The 20,448-nt window shown below is 38.6% G+C and overlaps 1 protein-coding gene and 1 pseudogene across 3 annotated transcripts in view; one reads left to right on the forward strand and one right to left on the reverse strand.

Moving 5' to 3' along the window:
• The window catches only part of WDPCP (WD repeat containing planar cell polarity effector), a 312,142-nt gene that overhangs the window by 233,406 nt on the left and 58,288 nt on the right, over nt 1-20,448 (forward strand). For 2 of the 3 annotated variants that reach the window (XM_070379381.1, XM_070379382.1), the window contains exon 13: nt 16,575-16,638. The exons of the other annotated variant lie outside the window; for it this stretch is intronic. In XM_070379381.1, the coding sequence (XP_070235482.1) occupies nt 16,575-16,638 (64 nt within the window). The remainder of the gene's footprint in view (nt 1-16,574; nt 16,639-20,448) is intronic. 3 annotated transcript variants of the gene reach the window in all.
• LOC138989979 (small ribosomal subunit protein uS3m pseudogene) lies at nt 13,514-14,158 on the reverse strand (annotated as a pseudogene).

Genomic DNA, 20,448 nt, shown 5'->3' on the forward strand with positions numbered 1-20,448 from the left:
TGGAACAAAAAGATAGATGTAGAATACAATAAAATGACAGAACTAAACTTCCTTATCAGTAATTACTCTAAATGAAAATACATTAATCCCACCAATTACAGAGATTTTTTTAAAGAGTAGGAAAAAACAACAACCCAACTATATGTCGTCTAGAAGTCTCACTTTAGACTCAAAGACACAAATAGGTTGGGAGTGAAAGGATGGAAAAATATATTTCAAGCAAAAGAGTGACATCACTCTTAAATGGCACACACAAATCTCACATGCTCCAGGATTCATGACAGAAACAATAATCTGCTAGGAGCCTGGGTCAGACCTACCTGCTGATCTTGGAATCTCCAGAGAGGTGGGAAGCAACTGCAATTTACCCTAGAGACAATTATCATTTTTTATATTATAGCTTTTTTTTTTTTTCAGTTATATTTGGCTCTGCTGGTTCTTCATTGCTACATGAGGGCTTTCTCTAGTTGCGGTGAGTGGGGGCTACTCTATACTTGCAGTATATGGCGTTTCTCATTGTTGGTGGCTTCTCTTGTTTCAGAGCCTGGGCTCTTCCAGAGTACACAGACTTCAGTAATTGTGGTGCACAGGCATAGTTGTTGTGGGGCCAAGGCTTAGTGGCTCTGCAGCATGTGAGATTTTCCTGGGCCAATGATTGAACCAGTGTTCATTCTGGTTCAAACCAGTACCCTGCATTGCAAGGCTTACTCTTAACCACTGGACAACCATAAAGCCCATTTATGACTGTTATGTCTTCCTGTTATGCTTCCTTGTTTTTGTTTTGACGTCTATTTTACCTAGTAATTTAAATCATTCTAGCATTGTTTTCCATCCATTTACTGTCACACTGTGTCTATACAGTAGATTTCTTATAAACTAGTATATAATTCGGAGAAGGCAACGGCACCCCACTCCAGTACTCTTGCCTGGAAAATCCCATGGATGGAGGAGCCTGGTAGGTGCAGTCCATGGGGTCGCTGAGTCAGACACGACTGAGCGACCTCACTTTCACTTTTCACTTTCATGCACTGGAGAAGGAAATGGCAACCCACTCCAGTGTTCTTGCCTGGAGAATCCCAGGGACTGTGGAGCCTGGTGGGCTGCCGTCTATGGGGTCACACAGAGTCAGACATGGCTGAAGTAACTTAGCAGCAGCAGCAGCACTACAAGAATCTTCTCTAGCACCACAATTGGTAAGCATCAATTCTTCCGTGCTCTACCTTCTTTATGGTCCAACTCTCACATCTATACATGAATAATGGAAAAACCATAGCTTTGACTCTACAGAGCTTTGTCAGCAAAGTGATGTCTGTGCTTTGTTTTTTAATTTCTCTGCTTTTAAATACACTGTCTAGATTTGTCATAGCTTTTCTTCCAGGGAGGACATGGCTGCAGTCACTGTCTGTAGTGATTTGGGAACCCAGCAATATAAAATCTGACACTGCTTGCATTTTCCCCCTTTCTATTGCCTTTATTCTGTTTTTATCTAAATTATTAAATGGTATATTTATCTCATCAATCGTTACCCTTTCTTCTTTACCTAATATAAGCACTTAAGGCTACAAATTTCTCTTGAATTGTCTCGTTTGCTCAACTTTTTATTTCTAAGTATTCTTAAATTTATAATTTTTCTTTGATTAATGACTTTAATTCTTAAATGTATATGAAATTTATCACTTATCTTTTTATCAAAAACCACATCGCTAATAATTCTTTATATATAGTATTCCTTACAATGTACTGAGACATGTTTTTTTACTTACTAATTTTGTAAGGATTCCATGTATTTTGAGAAAGATGTGTGTATTTACTAATTAATGAGTAACGAGTTCTGTGTATTGAATAAATCCAGCCGTGTAACTATGTTGTTAAGGCCTCTCTCTCTTTATTACCTGGCCCTACTGTCTTATATGTCCATTGTCTCCATTGGGAGTCTGGTGTCAGTCTGTTTGTAGGTTATCGCGTTTGTAGTGATCTCTCTTCTCTCTGGCTTTTGAAGATCTTTTTATTTTTGGAGTTCTGCATCTCTGCTATAGATGTGCATAATTATACATTCTTTTCAATGTATCCAGCTTGGTATATATTGTCCCTCTTGTGTTTATTGATTCATATCATTTATCAGCTCTGGAATATTCTCTGCCTTTAATTACCTGATTAGACATGCTAGATTTTTCCATGTTCTCTGCATTGCTAAACTTACTTTATATTTTTCTCTCTCGTCTCTCTGTATATCATTTGATGTAATTCCTTATCTATGCCTCTTTTACTTCATTAGTTCTCTCTTTGTGCTGAAATATTTAACTTCAGTTTTTCATTTCCAGAAGTTCTATTTATTTCTTCAAATGTCTACCTGATAATTTTTTATTATTAATATATCCTGTTGTATGCTTCTTTTCATTGTTCTATCATTTTTTAAATATCTTATGCTGATTTATTTTATATATATTTTTTTAAATATAAACTTATTTATTTTAATTGGAGGCTAATTACTTTACAGTATTGTATTGGTTTTGCCATACATCAACATGAATCCACCATGGGAGTACACGTGTTCCCCATCCTGCACTCCCTCCCACCTCCCTCCCCATACCATCCCTCTGGGTCATCCCAGTGCACCAGCCCTGAGCATCCTGTATTGTGCATCAAACCTGGACTGGTGATTCATTTCATACATGATATTATACATGCTTCAATGCCATTCTCCCAAATCATCCCACCCTCGCCCTCTCCCACAGAGTCCATAAGACTGTGCTATACATCTGTGTCTCTTTTGCTGTCTCGCATACAGGGTTATTGTTACCATCTTTCTAAATTCCATATATATGCGTTAGTATACTGTATTGTTTTTCTTTCTGGCTTACTTCACTCTGTATAATAGGCTCCAGTTTCATCCACCTCATTAGAACTGATTCAGATGTATTCTTTTTAATGGCTGAGTAATACTCCATTGTGTATATGTACCACAGCATTCTTATCCATTCATCTGCTGATGGACATCTAGATAGCTTCCATGTCCTGGCTATTATAAACAGTGCTGCGATGAACATTGGGGAACATGCGTCTTTTTCATTTCTGGTTTCCTTGGTGTGTATGCCCAGCAGTAGGATTGCTGGGTCATATGGAAGTTCTATTTCCAGTTTTTTAAGGAATCTCCACACTGTTCTCCATAGTGGCTGTACTAGTTTGCATTCCCACCAACAGTGTAAGAGGGTTCCCTTTTCTCCACACCCTCTCCAGCATTTATTGCTTGTAGACTTTTGGATAGTAGCCATTCTGACTGGCGTGCAATGGTACCTCATTGTGGTTTTGATTTGCATTTCTCTGATAATGAGTGATGTTGAGCATCTTTTCATGTGTTTGTTAGCCATCTGTATGTCTTCTTTGGAGAAATGTCTGTTTAGGTCTTTGGCCCATTTTTTGATTGGGTCGTTTATTTTTCTGGAGTTGAGCTGCAGGAGTTGCTTGTATATTTTTGAGATTAGTTGTGTGTCAGTTGCTTCATTTGCTATTATTTTCTCCCATTGTGAAGGCTGTCTTTTCACCTTGCTTATAGTTTCCTTTGTTGTGCAGAAGCTTTTAATTTTAATTAGGTCCCATTTGTTTATTTTTGCTTTCATTTCCAATATTCTGGGAGGTGGGTCATAGAGGATCCTACTGTGATGTATGTCGGAGAGTGCCTATGTTCTCCTCTAGGAGTTTTATAGTTTCTGGTCTTACGTTTAGATCTTTAATCTATTTTGAGTTTATTTTAGTGTATGGTGTTAGTGTTGTAGTTTCATTCTTTTACAAGTGGTTGACAAGTTTTCCCAGCACCACTTGTTAAAGAGATTGACTTTTCTCCATTGTATATTCTTGCCTCCTTTGTCAAAGATCAGGTGTCAATAGGTGTGTGGATTTATCTCTGGGCTTTCTATTTTGTTCCATTGATCTATATTTCTGTCTTTGTGCCAGTACCATACTGTCTTGATGACTGTGGCTTTGTAGTAGAGCCTGAAGTCAGGCAGGTTGATTCCTCCAGTTCCATTCTTCTTTCTCAAGATTGCTTTGGCTATTCGAGGTTTTTTGTATTTCCATACAAATTGTGAAATTATTTGTTCTAGCTCTGTGAAAAATACCGTTGGTAGCTTGATAGGGATTGCAGTGAATCTATAGATTGCTTTGGGTAGTATACTAATTTTCACTATATTGATTCTTCCGATCCATGAACACAGTATATTTCTCCATCTGTTAGTGTCCTCTTTGACTTCTTTCACCAGTGTTTTATAGTTTTCTATATATAGGTCTTTTGTTTCTTTAGGTAGATTTATTCCTAAGTATTTTATTCTTTCCATTGCAATGGTGAATGGAATTGTTTCCTTAATTTCTCTATTTTCTCATTATTAGTGTATAGGAATGCAAGGGATTTCTGTGTGTTGATTTTATATCCTGCAACTTTACTATATTCATTGATTAGCTCTAGTAATTTTCTTGTGGAGTTACTAGGGTTTTCTATGTAGAGGATCATGTCATCTTCAGTGAGAGTTTTACTTCTTCTTTTCCAATTTGGATTCCTTTTATTTCTTTTTCTGCTCTGATTGCTGTGGCCCAAACTTCCAAAACTATGTTGAATAGTACTGGTGAGAGTGGGCACCCTTGTCTTGTTCCTGACTTTAGGGGAAATGCTTTCAATTTTTCACCATTGAGGATAATGTTTGCTGTGGGTTTGTCATATATAGCTTTTATTATGTTGAGGTATGTTCGTATGTTCCTTCTATTCCTGCTTTCTGGAGAGTTTTTATCATAAATGGATGTTTAATTTTGTCAGAGGCTTTCTCTGCATCTATTGAGATAATCATATGGCTTTTATTTTTCAATTTGTTAATGTGGTGTATTATATTGATTGATTTGTGGATATTGAAGAATCCTTGCATCCCTAGAATAAAGCCCACTTGGTCATGGTGTGTGATCTTTTTAATGTGTTGTTGGATTCTGATTGCTAGAATTTTGTTAAGGATTTTTGCATCTATGTTCATCAGTGATATTGGCCTGTAGGTTTCTTTTTTTGTGGCATCTTTGCCAGGTTTTGGTATTAGGGTGATGGTGGCCTGGTAGAATGAGTTTGGAAGTTTACCTTCCTCTGCAATTTTCTGGAAGAGTTTGAGTAGGATAGGTGTCAGCTCTTTTCTAAATTTTTGATGGAATTCAGCTGTGAAGCCGTCTTGACCTGGGCTTTTGTTTGCTGAAAGATTTCTGATTACAGTTTCAATTTCCATGCTTGTGATGGGTCTGTAAGATTTTCTATTTCTTCCTGGTCCAGTTTTGGAAAGTTGTACTTTTCTAAGGATTTGTCCATTTCTTCCATGTTGTCCATTTTATTGGCATATAATTGCTGATAGTAGTCTCTTATGATCCTTTGTATTTCTGTGTTGTCTGTTGTGATCTCTCCATTTTCATTTCTAATTTTATTGATTTGATTTTTCTCCTATTGTCTCTTGATGAGTCTGGCTAATGGTTTCTCAATTTTATTTATCCTCTCAAAGAACCAGCTTTTGGCTTTTTTGATTTTTGCTATGGTCTTTTTTATTCCTTTTGCATTTATTTCTGCCCTAATTTTAAAGATTTCTTTCCTTCTAACCCTGCTACTGCTGCTGCTGCTAAGTCGCTTCAGTTGTGTCTGACTCTATGTGACCCCATAGACAGCAGCCCATCAGGCTTCCCGTCCCTGGGATTCTCCAGGCAAGAACACTGGAGTGGGTTGCCATTTCCTTCTCTCATGCATGAAAGTGAAAAGTGAAAGTGAAGTCGCTCAGTCGCGTCCGACTCTAGGGACCCCATGGTCTGCAGCCTACCTGGCTCCTCTGTCCATGGGATTTTCTAGGCAAAAGTACTGGAGTGGGATGGGTCTATTGTATCATTTAAAGTTTGTGATTCCTTGTTCATTTTCTGTTTAGTTGATCTATCCGTAGGTGTGAGTGGGGTATTAAAGTCTCCCACTATTATTGTGTTATTGCTAATTTCCCCTTTCATACTTCTTAGCATTTGTCTTATATATTGCAGTGGTCCTATGTTGGGTGCATATATAATTGTTGTATCTTCTTCTTGGATTGATCCTTTGATCATTATGTAGTGTCCTTTGTCTCTTTTCACAGCCTTTGTTTTAAAGTCTATTTTATCTGATATGAGTATTGCTACTCCTGCTTTCTTTTGGTCTCTATTTGCATGGAATATCTTTTTCTAGCCCTTCACTTTCAGTCTGTATGTGTCCCCTGTTTTGATGTGGGTCTCTTGTAGACAATGTATATAGGGGTCTTGTTTTTGTATCCATTCAGCCAGTCTTTGTCTTTTGGTTGGGGCATTCAACCCATTTACGTTTAAGGTAATTATTTATAAGTATGATTCCGTTGCCATTTAGTTTATTGTTTTGGGTTCGAGTTTATACATCCTTTTTGTGTTTCCTGTCTAGAGAAGACCCTTTAGCATTTGTTGGAGAGCTGGTTTGGTGGTGTTGAATTCACTTAGCTTTGCTTGTTGTAAAGCTTTTGATTTCTCCTTCATATTTAAATGAGATCCTTGCTGGGTACAGTAATCTGGGCTGTAGGTTATTTTCTTTCATCACTTTAAGTATGTCCTGCCATTCCCTCCTGGCCTGAAGAGTTTCTATTGAAAGATCAGCTGTTACCCTTATGGGAATCCCCTTGTGTGTTATTTGTTGTTTTTCCCTTGCTGCTTTTAATATTTATTCTTTGTGTTTGATCTTTGTTAATTTGATTAATATGTGTCTTGGGGTGTTTCACTTTGGGTTTATCCTGTTGGGACTCTCTGGGTTTCTTGGACTTGAGTGATAATTTCCTTCCCCATTTTAGGAAAGTTTTCAACTGTTATCTCCTCAAGTATTTTCTCATGGTCTTTCTTTTTGTCTTCTTCTTCTGGGACTCCTATGATTCGAACATTGGGGTGTTTAACATTGTACCAGAGGTCTCTGATATTGTCCTCATTTCTTTTAATTCGTTTTTTTTTCCTCTGATTCATTTATTTCTACCATTCTATCTTCTACCTCACTAATCCTATCTTCTGCCTCCATATTTCTACTGTTTGTTCCCTCCAGAGTGTTTTTGATATAATTTATTGAATTGTTCATTATATATTGACTCTTTTTTATTTCTTCTAGGTCCTTGTTAAACCTTTCTTGAATCTTCTCAATCCTTGTCTCCAGGCTGTTTATCCGTGATTCCATTTTGTTTTCAAGATTTTGGATCATTTTCACTATCATTATTTGGAATTCTTTGTCAGGTAGATTCCCTATCTCTTCCTCTTTTGTTTGGTTTGGTGGGCATTTATCCTGTTCCTTTACCTGATGGGTATTCCTCTGTCTCTTCATCTTGTTTATATTGCTGTGTTTGGGGTGGCCTTTCTGTATTCTTGAAGTTTGTGGAGTTCTCTTTATTGTGGAGTTTCCTGGCTGTGGGTGGGGTTTTAAGGGTGGCTTATCAAGGTTTCCTGGCTAGGGAAGCTTGTGTCGGTATTCTGATGGGTGGGGCTGGAGTTCTCTCTGGAGTGCAGTGAAGTGTCCAGTAATGAGTTATGAGATGTCATTGGGTTTGGAGTGACTTTGGGCAGCCTGTATATTGAAGCTCAGGGCTATGTTCCTGTGTTGCTGGAGAATTTGTGTGGTATGTCTTGCTCTGGAACTTGTTGGTTCTTGGGTGGTGCTTGGTTTCAGTGTAGGTATGGAGGCTTTTGATGAGCTCCTGTCAATTAATGTTCCCTGGAGTCAGGAGTTCTCTGGTGTTCTCAGGATTTGGACTTAGGCCTCCTGCTTCTGGCTTTCAGTCTTATTTTTACAGTAGCCTCAAGACTTCTCCATCTATAAGCACCATTGATAAAACATCTAGGTTAAAGATGAAAAGTTTCTCCACAGTGAGGGACACCCAGAGAAGTTCACAGAGTTACATAGAGAAGAGAAGAGGGAGGAGGGAGATAGAGGTTACCAGGAGGAGAAGAGGGGGAATCAAAAGAGGCGAGAGCAAGCTAGCCAGTAATTACTTCCTTATGTGCACTCCACAGTCTGGATCGCCCAGAGATGTTCACGGAGGTATACAGAGAAGAGAAGAGGGAGGAAGGAGACAGAAGTGACCAGGAGGATAAAGAGGGGAGTCAAAAGGAGAGAGACAGATCCAGCCAGTAATCAGTTCCCTAAGTGTTCTCCACCATCCGGAACACACAAAGAGATTCACAGAGTTGGGTAGAGAAGGGGGAGGGAGGAGACAGAGGCAACCTGGTGGAGAAAAAGGAGAGTCCAAAGGGGGAGAGAGCAATCAAGCCAGTAATCTCACTCCCAAGTAAAAATGGGTACTGAAGATTGGGTTATTAAAGGTACAAAATTGATAACAGATACCAAAAAGCAAAGATTAAAAATCTAGAGTAGAGATTGGATTTTGAAAAAGAGAAAAAAAAAGTCACAAAAATTATAATATATATACAAATGAAGTTTGCTTTTAAAAAGGGTCTCTTTTTTTTTTTTTTTAACAAAGTAATAGTTATAAAAATGAAAATTAAAGGAGTAATAGAGGACCTAAATTTTTTAAAAATTAAAAAAAAAATTAAAGAATGATAGTCCTAGATATATTTTTTACTATTTTTACTTTCTCTGGTGGTGGTGTGGGCAGTGTGGGGTCAGTTCATTTTTGGATAGTTCCTTGATCCAGCTTATATTTCTTAAGGGGCTAGTGGCCCCTTCCTATGTAGTCGGTACTATCTATAGGGTTTTTAATCTATTGTACCTGTCACTTCCTAGGAGGGTCCCTCTGTTCTAGCTTCTTCTGTTTGCTGGTCTCTTTGGTGTCTAATTTCCACCCTGGCACAAAGGGGTGGTGGTGGACACTTTTTTAGGCTCACTTGTTCAGTCGTGCTGTGGGGAGGGAGGGACGCTGCAAACAAATAACACTGGCATGTGCTCGCAGTGTCTCGGCCACACTGGGTTTTTGCCCCCACTCATGGCGTGTGTGCTTTCCCTGTCTACACTGCTTAGGCTCTAGGTTGCTATGCCGGGAACTGTCTGAGGCCAGCCCTGGTTTGTATGCACTTCCCGGGTCTACGCCGCTCAGGTTCAGGCATTCAGGTAGTCCTCAGACGCGCAGACTCGGTTGGGCCTGCGTTTTGTGCCCTTCCCAGGTCTGAGCAGCTCAGGTGACCAGGTGTTTGGCGAGCATGGTCGCTGCGACTTATTGCCTCCCCCGTCCCTCCTGCTAGGTTTTCTGGGTGTACAACTGGCGCACCTTCTCAGGCGGATGTTGACCGTCCAGAATCCCAAGAAGTCTTGGTTAGCAACGAAGCCTCTCTGGGGCCGTGATTGCCCCCTTCTGGCTCTGTCTGCCCTCGCCTGCCTGTCACCGGAGGGTGGGGATGGGCTGGCCTGCAGCTGGCTAGCTCTGCTCAGTCCTGTGTTCTGTGAGTGGGCCTGAAGTTGTCTTTGGTTAGGGCTTTTCACATAGCTCTAGTCAGTCCTTTGTTATGTCAGCAGGCCTGGCGGTGTCTTAGGTTAGGGCTTTTCACGTGGCAGCTATCCCACAGTTTGGTTTGCTACCCCAAGTTAGTTCCCTCAGATTGCCCTCGGGGCATTCAGGCCCAGTCCTTACTCTAAGCAATGCAGCCGCACCTCCCTGACCAGCTCCTGCTTGCTAGTGGCAGGTGCAGGCGTCTGTGCTGCTTCTCCGCTGGAGGAGTTACTGTTAGGCACGTAATCTGTGGGTTTTAATTATTTATTTTTCCTCCCTGTTATGTTGCCCTCTGTGGTTCCAAGGCTCGCCGCAGACTCGGCAGTGAGAGTGTTTCCTGGTGTTTGGAAACCTGTCTTTTTTAAGACTCCCTTCCCAGGACGGAGCTCCGTACCTACCTCTTTTGTCTCTTGTTTTATCTTTTATATTTTTTCCTACCTCCTTTCGAAGACAATGGGCTGCTTTTCTATGTGTCTGATGTCCTCTGTCAGCGTTCAGAAATTGTTTTGTGGGATTTTCTGAGCGTTCAAATGTTCTTTTGATGAATTTGTGGGGGAGAAAGTGGTCTCCCTGTCCTATTCCTCTGACATCATAGGACTGCCCCCCTATTTTATATTCTAACTTTAATAATTCAATTATCTGAAATCTGGGAAGAAGTTAATCTGCTGTTTATCTTCTAATTTTCCATTATAGTAGCTTGTTTTCTTTTGTATTTGGTGATGTTTCATTGTGAACTTGTACTTGTTTTAATTTATGGCAATCCTGATGGCTTCTATCAAAAGTGTTTTAATCCAAAGACGAATTTTCTTTTTATTGTTTCTGTCAATGTTAAGGGCACTTAAAACCTGCAATCATTTTAGCCCCTGGCTTAATCAGAAGTCTCAGGCTAAACACCTTTAACTTGTGACTTGTTCAAGGCTCAGTCTTCTGTGGGTGATGGTTTAGACTAGTTCTGCCTTTTTTCCCTCTTTTGCTGTCTGCTCAGGGAGCATTACTCTAGTGTCAATCAAGGAACTTTGGTTAGTTAGTTATTTTGTAATTGAGAGTGTGGTATTCTCGGAAACTTTTTTTTTAGAGCTCTGTATTGTATTTTAATGTATATTTATAAGCAGTCTAGTTGGGAGCACTTTTTGATATTTTTGGTTGGTCATGCTACTAGATGCCAAAGCCAATTCTTTCATTTTCTCAGAATGTGAATCATTACCTCTTACCTAGAAAGAAGTGTACTGCCTACGCTGTCCACTTTAATTTTATACTTCTCAATTTCAGTTAATCATATATATGTTTGCCAAACTGATGTATAAATGGATGTATCAGACAGACTCACTGCCCTGTCAGGGGTGGGGTCTGCTCCTTAGTTGTTGGAGCAGGGGTCCCCAGATCTGTTTCTTAGCTCTTTTCTGATCTGTGGTGTGAGATAGGTGGGATTAGAAAACTCCCACTGGGAGAGAAGCCACTCAGCATTCTATTTCTGGAGATGTTCACCCCTGACTATGCTCTGCTGTGTTACCTTTCCCCTGTTGCATGAGCTCTGAGATTACATGCTTGATTGGCACTTCTCACGGCCACACTTTAACTGGGTATACTGGCAGTTGGCCACGGTGTCTCTCACGCATTGTTTTCACCAGTGTACTGGTGTAGGTCCAGTGTTCTTTTCTTTAATACTTCTTGAATTTTCTTCTTTTTCAATTTGCTCACCCTTCACTCCACTCTACCTATATTACTGGTTAAGCATTTATACAAACTTTTAATGATTGCTATTTGTAATTTTGTTGTGACAGTTACCAAAATCAAACAATTACCTTCGACAATTCAAAAAGCAAGGACCTTGGCACTTTAACTTTTTTCTGATTAATATGACATATCTAATTATTGTTTTCTGATCTTAAAAATAGCAAAACATTTGTGTATGTGCATGTATGTCTGTGTGTATTTATCTGCCTGTATATTAACCACATCTTTTTTTTTTTTTTTTTTTTTTAAGCTATTCCTTCTTGCTTTTCAAACCTTCCTTCTGGGATCATTTTCCTTTTTTCCTGAGTTATGTCCCCTACAAGTCCCTTTATTGAAGATATGTTGAATGCTTTCAGTTTGTACATATCTTAAAGTGTCTTTATTTTGCTTTACCTATTGAGAATTCCATTGTTATATTATACAAGAGAAATGCTCATTTTCTCACTACCATTTGAAGATGCATCCCTACTGTCTTCTACACCCATTGCTGTCATTGAGAGGTCTGGTCTCAGTCTGTTTGTAGGTTATCTTCTTTATAAGTGACCTGTCTTTTCTCTTGCTTTTTAAGACCTTTTTATTTTTAGAGTTCTGCATCTTCATTGTATATTTGCATAATTATAGATTCTTTTCACTGTATCCTGATTGATATATATTGTCCCTCTTGTGTTTATTGATTCATTTCATTTATCAGCTCTGGAAAATTGTCCGCATTTACCTTATTACCTGATTAGACGTGTTAGACTTTTCCATGTTCTCTGTTTTGCTAACTTCCATGTTCTTTGTATTGCTAACTTCCCTTTATATTTTTTTTTCTTGTCTCTTTAACATTTTGTGTAATTCCTTACTTATGCCTCTTTTATTTCACTAATTCTCTCTTTATACCAAATTATTTAACTTCAATTTTTCATTTCCAAAAGTTCTATTAAAAAAAAAAAAGTTCTATTTTTATTTCTTAAAAAATCTACTGGGTAACACTTTTATTATTAATATATCCTGTTGTAAGCTTATTTTCATGGCCCCATCATTATTTCTTTAAATATGCTGAACTGTTTTACATTCTAACTTTAATAATTCAATCATCTGAAATCCAGGGAGAAGTAAATCTGTTGTTTATTTTCTAATTTCCCATCACAGTAGCTTGTTTCTTTTGTATTTAGTAATGTTTCAGTGTGAGCTCATACTTGTTTTAATTTATGGCAATTCTGGTGACTTGTATCAAAAGTGCTTTAATCCAGACATGAATTTTCTTTTTACTTTGCCGATGTTAAGGGCACTTAAACCTTGGGATCATTTTAGCCCCTGGCTTAATCAGAAGTCTCAAGTTAAGCACCTTTACCTTAAGACTTGGTCAAGGGTCAGTTTTCTGAGGGTCATGGCCAGAGTAGTTCTGCCCTTTTCCCCCATTTTTGATCTCTGCTTATGGATCCTAGTTTCAGTCAAGGAACTTTGGTTAGTTGGTTATTTTTTTATTGACAATGTGTTATCCTTGGAAATTTCCCTTTTTTTTTAAGAGTCTTATGTTGTACTTTAAATGTATTTTATAAGCGATCTAGTTGGGAGCACCCTTTGGTATTTTTGGTTGATTATACTACCAGATGCCAATGCCAGTTCTTTCATTTTATCATAATGTGAATCACTACCTCTTACCTAGAAGGAACTGTACCTCCTAAGCTGCTCACCTTAATTTCATATTTACCAATTCCAATGAATCACATATATGGTTGCCAAATTGGTATGTCAATGGACATACTAGACATGTTAAATTTGAGATACCTGGAACGAAAGAGTTTAGAGCTCCAGAAATAAATGGATACTAGAGATGTGTGTCTTTGATGTATCAATGCCATAGGAGCAGTTAGGGTTACTGAGGTAGTAACCCTATCTGAGTAGGTTACTGCTTGTTCCTTCATGGAACAGGCAGAGAAAACTCCCCCCCCCCCCAAAATCAGGTTGATTATATTCTTTGCAGCTGATGGAGAGGCTCTATACAGTCAGCAAAAACACAACCAAGAGTTGACTGTGGCTCAGATTGTGAACTCCTTATTACAAAATTCAGACTTAAATTGAAAAAGGTTTTTAAAAAAATAACTGCTTTATAATCTCCAAAAATGAATCTTTCCATTTTAAGAGAAAACAAAGAACTTCAGGTAAAGTTCCTGACACAGTGACTGGCACAGGATATGCACTGAACCATAGCTATTACCTAAACCTCAGGTAACTGGCAGCCTTCTTGGGAACCCTGAAGCATCCTCAAAGACCCTATTCTAGTTCTCTAGACAGACGAAGAAGCAAGACAACATGGAGAGTCTATTTATTCAGTAGCAACTCTGAAGACAAAGTCTCAGAAATCTGAGGGGATGTATTTCCCCTATTTCTACTTCAGTCCATTTTCACAAGTTTCTGTCCTTCGCAGGCTACAACTTGATGTAAAAAGCTTGATGTATGTCCTACATATACTTATACACAACCTTTGAGGGAACAGTTTGGAGGTGCAAACAGGACACTTGTAAAAGTGGGACAGCAGGGTCTCACTGTAGCCCACAAGGAAGTAGAACTTGTGCGCAGGTAGCTGCCTCAGGACCAGGGCACAGATCTCCACCTGGTTAGCCCGGCGCTTCAGAATAAGCTGGTCAGCCAGGCAGCCTGGGAAGGTGCCCAGCATAAATCTGCGAAGGAAAACATCTTCCACTGTTCGCTGGGCAGCGTGGTCCTCCCCATCCAGGTTACCTGTATGCAGTGACAGCCAGCCCTTGCGGTGGGCGATGTAGTGAGGCGCATGCGCTTCCTCGTAGGTCACTGGTTTGTTCCCCTTGTCCACTCGGACTCGGGCCACCCGGTTCTTGAAGCAAACCACGGAGGTATGCAGGGCGTGCCAGATGCACGGCAGATCCCGGCTCCAGGACAGCATCAGAGGCCTGAGCCCGCCACCGCAGTAGAGCGCCACCATCTTGGACGTGAGGGCGGGGTGGGTGAAAACTTAACTTAAAAAGGAGACTAAGAAGGTGAAATCTAAGAATTGAGAAAACAAAAGATGACTCTCCAAATGCAAGAATGGATCTCCAAATGCAAAGAAAGAGGGTTTCAAGTAGGGGAAGTTAATAGGATCAGATGTGGCCAAAAGAGCACACTTATCTTAGAGGATGAATAATTACTATTGCTAGAAAAGTTTCAATATAGTGGATGGGAACAAATGCAAAATGGCAGTAAATCTATGAATAGTATTAACAGTACAACTTGCTGATCTGTCCTCTTCCTTATTACAACCCATGTCCACTGAATATATAGAGTCAGCCATTTTCCTGGAACAAAAATGAACACAATTTTCTTCTGATCGTCCACAGTTGAAAAGGATTCAGCAAATACTGGAGATACCAGTAAGAAGAACCAGAGAGTAGATGGGAGAACAGCTACCAAACATAGTATGGAAATTACAAAGTGTTTCAGTTTCTGGCCTACCAGCTCATATGGAATAATAATAAGCCTTGTTTGAATTTTAATTATATTAGCTATTTCACTAATAAACTTTATATACTCTTAGTAATAATATTCCACATTTCTGCTATGTTTTATGTGAAAACTTAGTATATTTTATACCATCATATTTCACAATATAGAACAGAACTTGGTTATATATCTGCTTGTTTCTTGAGTCAGAAAAACTGATTGTTACATCTGTGTAAGTTTCAGCATAGATGACCTTTTATTCCAAAATCCTGTGCAAATTATATGTTCATGACATGCTTTTCTCTCAGGACTTTAAATTTTCTGTAGAGGTAATTGATGTAAACTAAAGTTTGTCCTCACAAAGAAAATTCTTAGTTATACGTCAGGGAAAGATAGTATGATTGTGATGAAATAGTAGAAAAACAATACCTTTTTAAAATACTTAGAAACCACTTATTATTTTCATTTACAACAGCAGGGGATGTTTTTACCCCAGATCACTAATCTGAGAGTTTTGTAAAACTTCAACATTTGACTTCTCAACTTTTAATATAAATACATGATTTATTAATTGTTCTTATCCTGCTGTATTGTCCATATCCTCCTACTTTCCACTTACACAACAAAATACAACAAAGGAAAATATAATGAGGAAACGTATTTCCTAAGCTATCATTTCTCTACATTTAGCAGCACCTGATCTGGTTATTGTGACACTTTCAAGAGATGGCAATATCAGACCACATGACCTGCCTCTTGAGAAACCTGTATGCAGGTCAGGAAGCAACAGTTAGAACTGGACATGGAACAACAGACTAGTTCCAAATAGGAAAAGGAGTACATCAAGGCTGTATATTGTCACCCTGCTTATTTAACTTCTATGCAGAGTACATCATGAGAAAGGCTGGGCTGGAAGAAGCACAAGCTGGAATCAAGATTGCCAGGAGAAATATCAATAACCTCAGATATGCAGATGACACCACCCTTATGGCAGAAAGTGAAGAGGAACTAAAAAGAGGAGAGTGGAAAAGTTGGCTTAAAGCTCAACATTCAGAAAACGAAGATCATGGCATCTGGTCCCATCACTTCATGGGAAATAGATGGGGAAAGAGTGGAACCAGTGTCAGACTTTATTTTTGGGGGCTCCAAAATCACTGCAGATGGTGACAAAGTTATGGCCAATCTAGACAGCACACTGAAAAGCAGAGACATTGCTTTGTCAACAAAGGTCTGTCTAGTCAAGGCTATGGTTTTTCCAGTGGTCATGTAGGGATGTGAGAATTGGACTGTGAAGAAGGCTGCACGCCGAAGAATTGATGCTTTTGAACTGTGGGGTTGGAGAACACTCTTGAGAGTCCCTTGGACTGCAAGGAGATCCAACCAGTCCATTCTGAAGGAGATCAGCCCTGGGATTTCTTTGGAAGGAATGATGCTAAAGCTGAAACTCCAGTACTTTGGCCACTTCATGCAAAGAGTTGACTCGCTGGAAAAGATTCTGATGCTGGGACAGATTGGGGGCAGGAGGAAGAGGGGACAATAGAGGATGAGATGGCTGGATGGCATCACCGACTCGATGGACGTGAGTTTGAGTGAACTCCGGGAGATGGTGATGGACAGGGAGGCCTGGCATGCTGCAATTCATGGGGTCGCAGAGTCAGACACAACTGAGCAACTGAACTGAAGTGAACTGAATCTGATTATGTTTGTGCTTGACAGTTACACTGAACCCCTGCACAGGCTGTGTGCATCAGCACCTCCTAAATAAAATAAGAGTTCACATAGGGAAGATCCCAGCAGGTGAAGTCCCTACTGTTTGAGAATATTTTTATCAGAACAAAAACAATAGCATATAAGTACATTAAACAAACTGCTGTCTCCTCTTCTATAGTTTTGTTCACAACATATAACATTACTTCCTTACAGGTACCAAAGATTTGAAAAGGCATTTCTGTTAGCTGTTGACATTGGTGCTCGTGACCTGTTTATGGTGAGTCATTCCTTGGGATGATTTTGTGCTTTCAGTTCTAACGCTGAGTAAGTTGTCAGCTTTTGTGACCATTAAAAAGGATTAGTGTCATTTGTGCCTTCAACACATGGTGGGAAAGCATTTATTCCATCTTGGCTTGCAGCTTTGCCTTCATGAAACTGGTCAATAGCCATCTAGCCTCTTTTGACTTGCTGACATTTTCCTTGCCAGACCCAAAGGATTTTCATGTTTTCTAAGAATTTATAATTCTTGAATGTCTCTCCTCCTGTACTTTGATGTGAGAGGATGACACCTTTGTATCTAACAAGCTTAAATTTTTTCTAATCCATTCCCTATAGAAGTACAGCTTCAGAAACCAAGACACAGGACAAGACATGTCCCTGAGATCTTGAATGTGCTCAGTTTGTCCCTTAGGTTTTAGTGAGAAGTAACAGTTTGAATGTTCTCACTTATATTTTTAAAGTGACCACAGTGCAAAGTAGATCCAACAGAATATAATAAGTTCAAATGTGCTTTAATCCTCAACTTATTAATTATGGAACAGTAAAATAGACTAGTTTCTTACACATCTTTGTGCTCTGTATTAGGTTCTTATTTTATAAGATTTTTTGCCACAATGAGATCAGATAAACAAAGGTGGGGTTCCTGATTTTCAGCACATTCTGCTCCATAGAAATTCCACTGCTGTCAAAAAATCTGGAAAACAATAAAAACTTTGAGAAGGCTCTTTTATCTGAATCTTCTGTACAGTGAAGACATTTTGTACTTTAAGCTTTGATGCTTTAGATGTTAATATGGGTTCATATATTAGTTTATCTTGTCTTTGAAATGAGTTTGCTGTTTAAATTCTAATTTTGCATCACTCAATTAAACTGTGCTTTGTGCGTTCATTGATCATGGGAAAACATCTAATTACTTCAAATGTGTGAACCTTTTGCTATTTGCTGGTTGTCTGTATTTTGTTAGGTCACGTTGATCAGGCATATTAGTATATTAAGGGGACATTTTATTATTTTCACCAAAGTCTATGCATTCATACATCACAGTGTCAGAAATTTAATTACAACACTTCTTAGATTTTTCTGACCCAAGTGACGTTGTCACTTTATTTCCTCCTCACCTCTGCCACTACTCAGCAATAAAGGTAGATTTTCTTCCTATTTCCTTATTTTTTTTATGTCTGTAGTCCCAGCCTTCTTTCTAGCCAAAATAATAACTAAAGAGATGAATATTTATATGTTTAGTGTCTGATAAACTTTATTTCCCAATGTATTATTATACTGTTCTGTAATTTATGCTACATTAACTATTAACTAATACATAATCATCAAAGCCTGGTGGGCTACAAGTCCACAGGGTTGCAAAGAGTCAGACACAACAGAGCACGCACCGATACTCATCATAGCCATCTTACAAACTTCTTTTCAAATCATATCTGTTTCAGCATTTAGTCTCAGTTCTGGAGAAGGAAATGGCAACCCACTCCAGTACTCTTGCCTGGAGAATCCCATGGATGGAGGAGCCTGGTGGGCTATAGTCCATGAGATCACAAAAAGTCGGACACCACTAAGCAACTTCACTTTCACTTTCACTTTCTAGGCAGTAACAATATAAAGTCTCCATGTTAGTTTAAAGCCAAGCAGACTTTCTACTAATAGGCTAACCTTAACCCATGAGGATTTTTATTAGTAAAAGATAAAAATCTAAAATAAGGAAATGAGAGAGATACTTTTGCTTTCCTTTTTATTTGTAAAAGTGAACAATCAAAATGCTATATCCTTATTCTTCATATGTAACTTTTTATTTATAGCCCAAGGTCTGTCTTTAAGAAGCATTAAAAGCCTTAAGAGAGGATTAAGGCCTTAAAGTTCCATTTAAGCTTATGAATCTACTATATACATTTGATGCTCCACTTTAAAATTTTCTAAAGAATTTATCATGTTTTCTAATCAATTATTACTATTTAAATTATGATCTAGCCTACATACTAAGAATTATTACCTCTTTGCATTTAAAAATTTATAAAACAAACAGTACTATTCTTACCTATAAATTACCTTCTACCCCTAAGATATCTCATCCTTAAAGAAGAAAAATATGACTACATTGAACACAAAGGGGTCGCAAATAAAATGTAATGCTTAACCTGAGAATATTCTTTTTGCATTAGCATATCTGTTGGTGGTAGAGAGATAAAAGACATATATAGCATGATAGAGCAGACCTTGAATATTAAAAAGTAAGTATGTGGGTACTAGACCTGATGAAATGAGTCAGAAAGTACCTCTTTGTCTACTTTTACACATAGCCTAAGTGATCATCTTCTAAATTAGGGGTCAGCAAACTATGGCCTACCAAGCAAATTTAGCTCCCAAATGGCTTTTTACAGTTTTAAATCATTAAAAAAAATAAAATAAAAAGTGTCAATATACTTTAAAATACATGATATTAAAAATACATGATATTCAAATTCAGATTTTCATATCCATAAATGTGGTATTGAAACATAGCCAAACTTACTTATGTAATGTGTATGACTGCCTTACGATGGCAGAGTTGAGTGGCTGCAGGAAACTATCTGGCTTGTAGAGCCTAAAATATTTACTCTCTGGTGCTTTACAAAATATGTTTGCAGACCCCTGGTCAAAACAATCATAATTTATAATTTCATTCTTCCATATTTAAAACCTTTTAGCATCTTCTATCGCCTTTGGGGTAAATTCTAACTCCTTGAAGTGGCATCTACAGCCCCTCTACTCTCACCTCTCAGCTACATCAGCTTTCTTTCAGTTCTGGGAAGTATACTCTATTCTGTTATATCCAGATCATGTTAAGGAAGGGTGTAATGGGAAGGTGTAATGGTAGATACATGGAATTTGGGTCATAAGTTGTCTTCAAAGTCCGTAACTTTTGAGTTTTATGTGTAAATGATGATAATATAGTACCTATCCAGACGTTGGAGAAGGCAATGGCACCCCACTCCAGTACTCTTGCCTGGAAAATCCCATGGACGGAGGAGCCTGGTAGGCTGCAGTCCATGGGGTTGCTAAGAGTCGGACACAACTGAGCGACTTCACTTTCACTTTCCACTTTCATGCACTGGAGAAGGAAATGGCAACCCACTCTAGCCTGGAGAATCCCAGGGACGGGGGAGCCTGGTGGGCTGCCATGTATGGGGTCGCACAGAGTCGGACACGACTGAAGTGACTTAGCAGTAGCAGCATATGTTGGATTTTTTTAATTGAATAAAAGAGGTTTTAAATTCTATAACAATTTACAATTTTTAAGTTTCACACAGATGATTTCGTACAATCCCATAATAACCATTTGTTTCTTTCTGCCCCTCCTGCTTCCCTTTTCAAAGTGGTAACCACTAGTTTGTTCCTTAAGTCTGCTCCTTTTGTTATATTCACTAGTTTGCTGTAGTTTTTAGATATCATACAGTATTTGTCTTCCTCTGACTTATTTTACTCAGCATGATGCCCTCCAAGTCCACCTATAGTGCTTCAAATGGCAAAATTTCATTCTTATTTATGGTTGAGTGGTATGCATATATATATATTCATTTATCTAATACCTTGGTAATTGTAAATAATGCTGCTATAAACATTGAAGTGCATGTATTTTTACAAATTAGTGGGTTTTGTTTTTTGGATATATATCTAGGAGTGGAATTGCTAGTAGTACTACTTTTAGTTTTTTGAGGAAACCCCATACTGTTTTCCACAGTGACTGCACCAATTTACATTCTCACCAACAGTGTATGATGGTTCCTGTTTCTCCACATCCTCACCAACAGCTGTTGTGTTC

Source organism: Bos mutus, chromosome 11 (genome assembly GCF_027580195.1).
Source record: "Bos mutus isolate GX-2022 chromosome 11, NWIPB_WYAK_1.1, whole genome shotgun sequence".
Taxonomy (NCBI): domain Eukaryota; kingdom Metazoa; phylum Chordata; class Mammalia; order Artiodactyla; family Bovidae; genus Bos; species Bos mutus.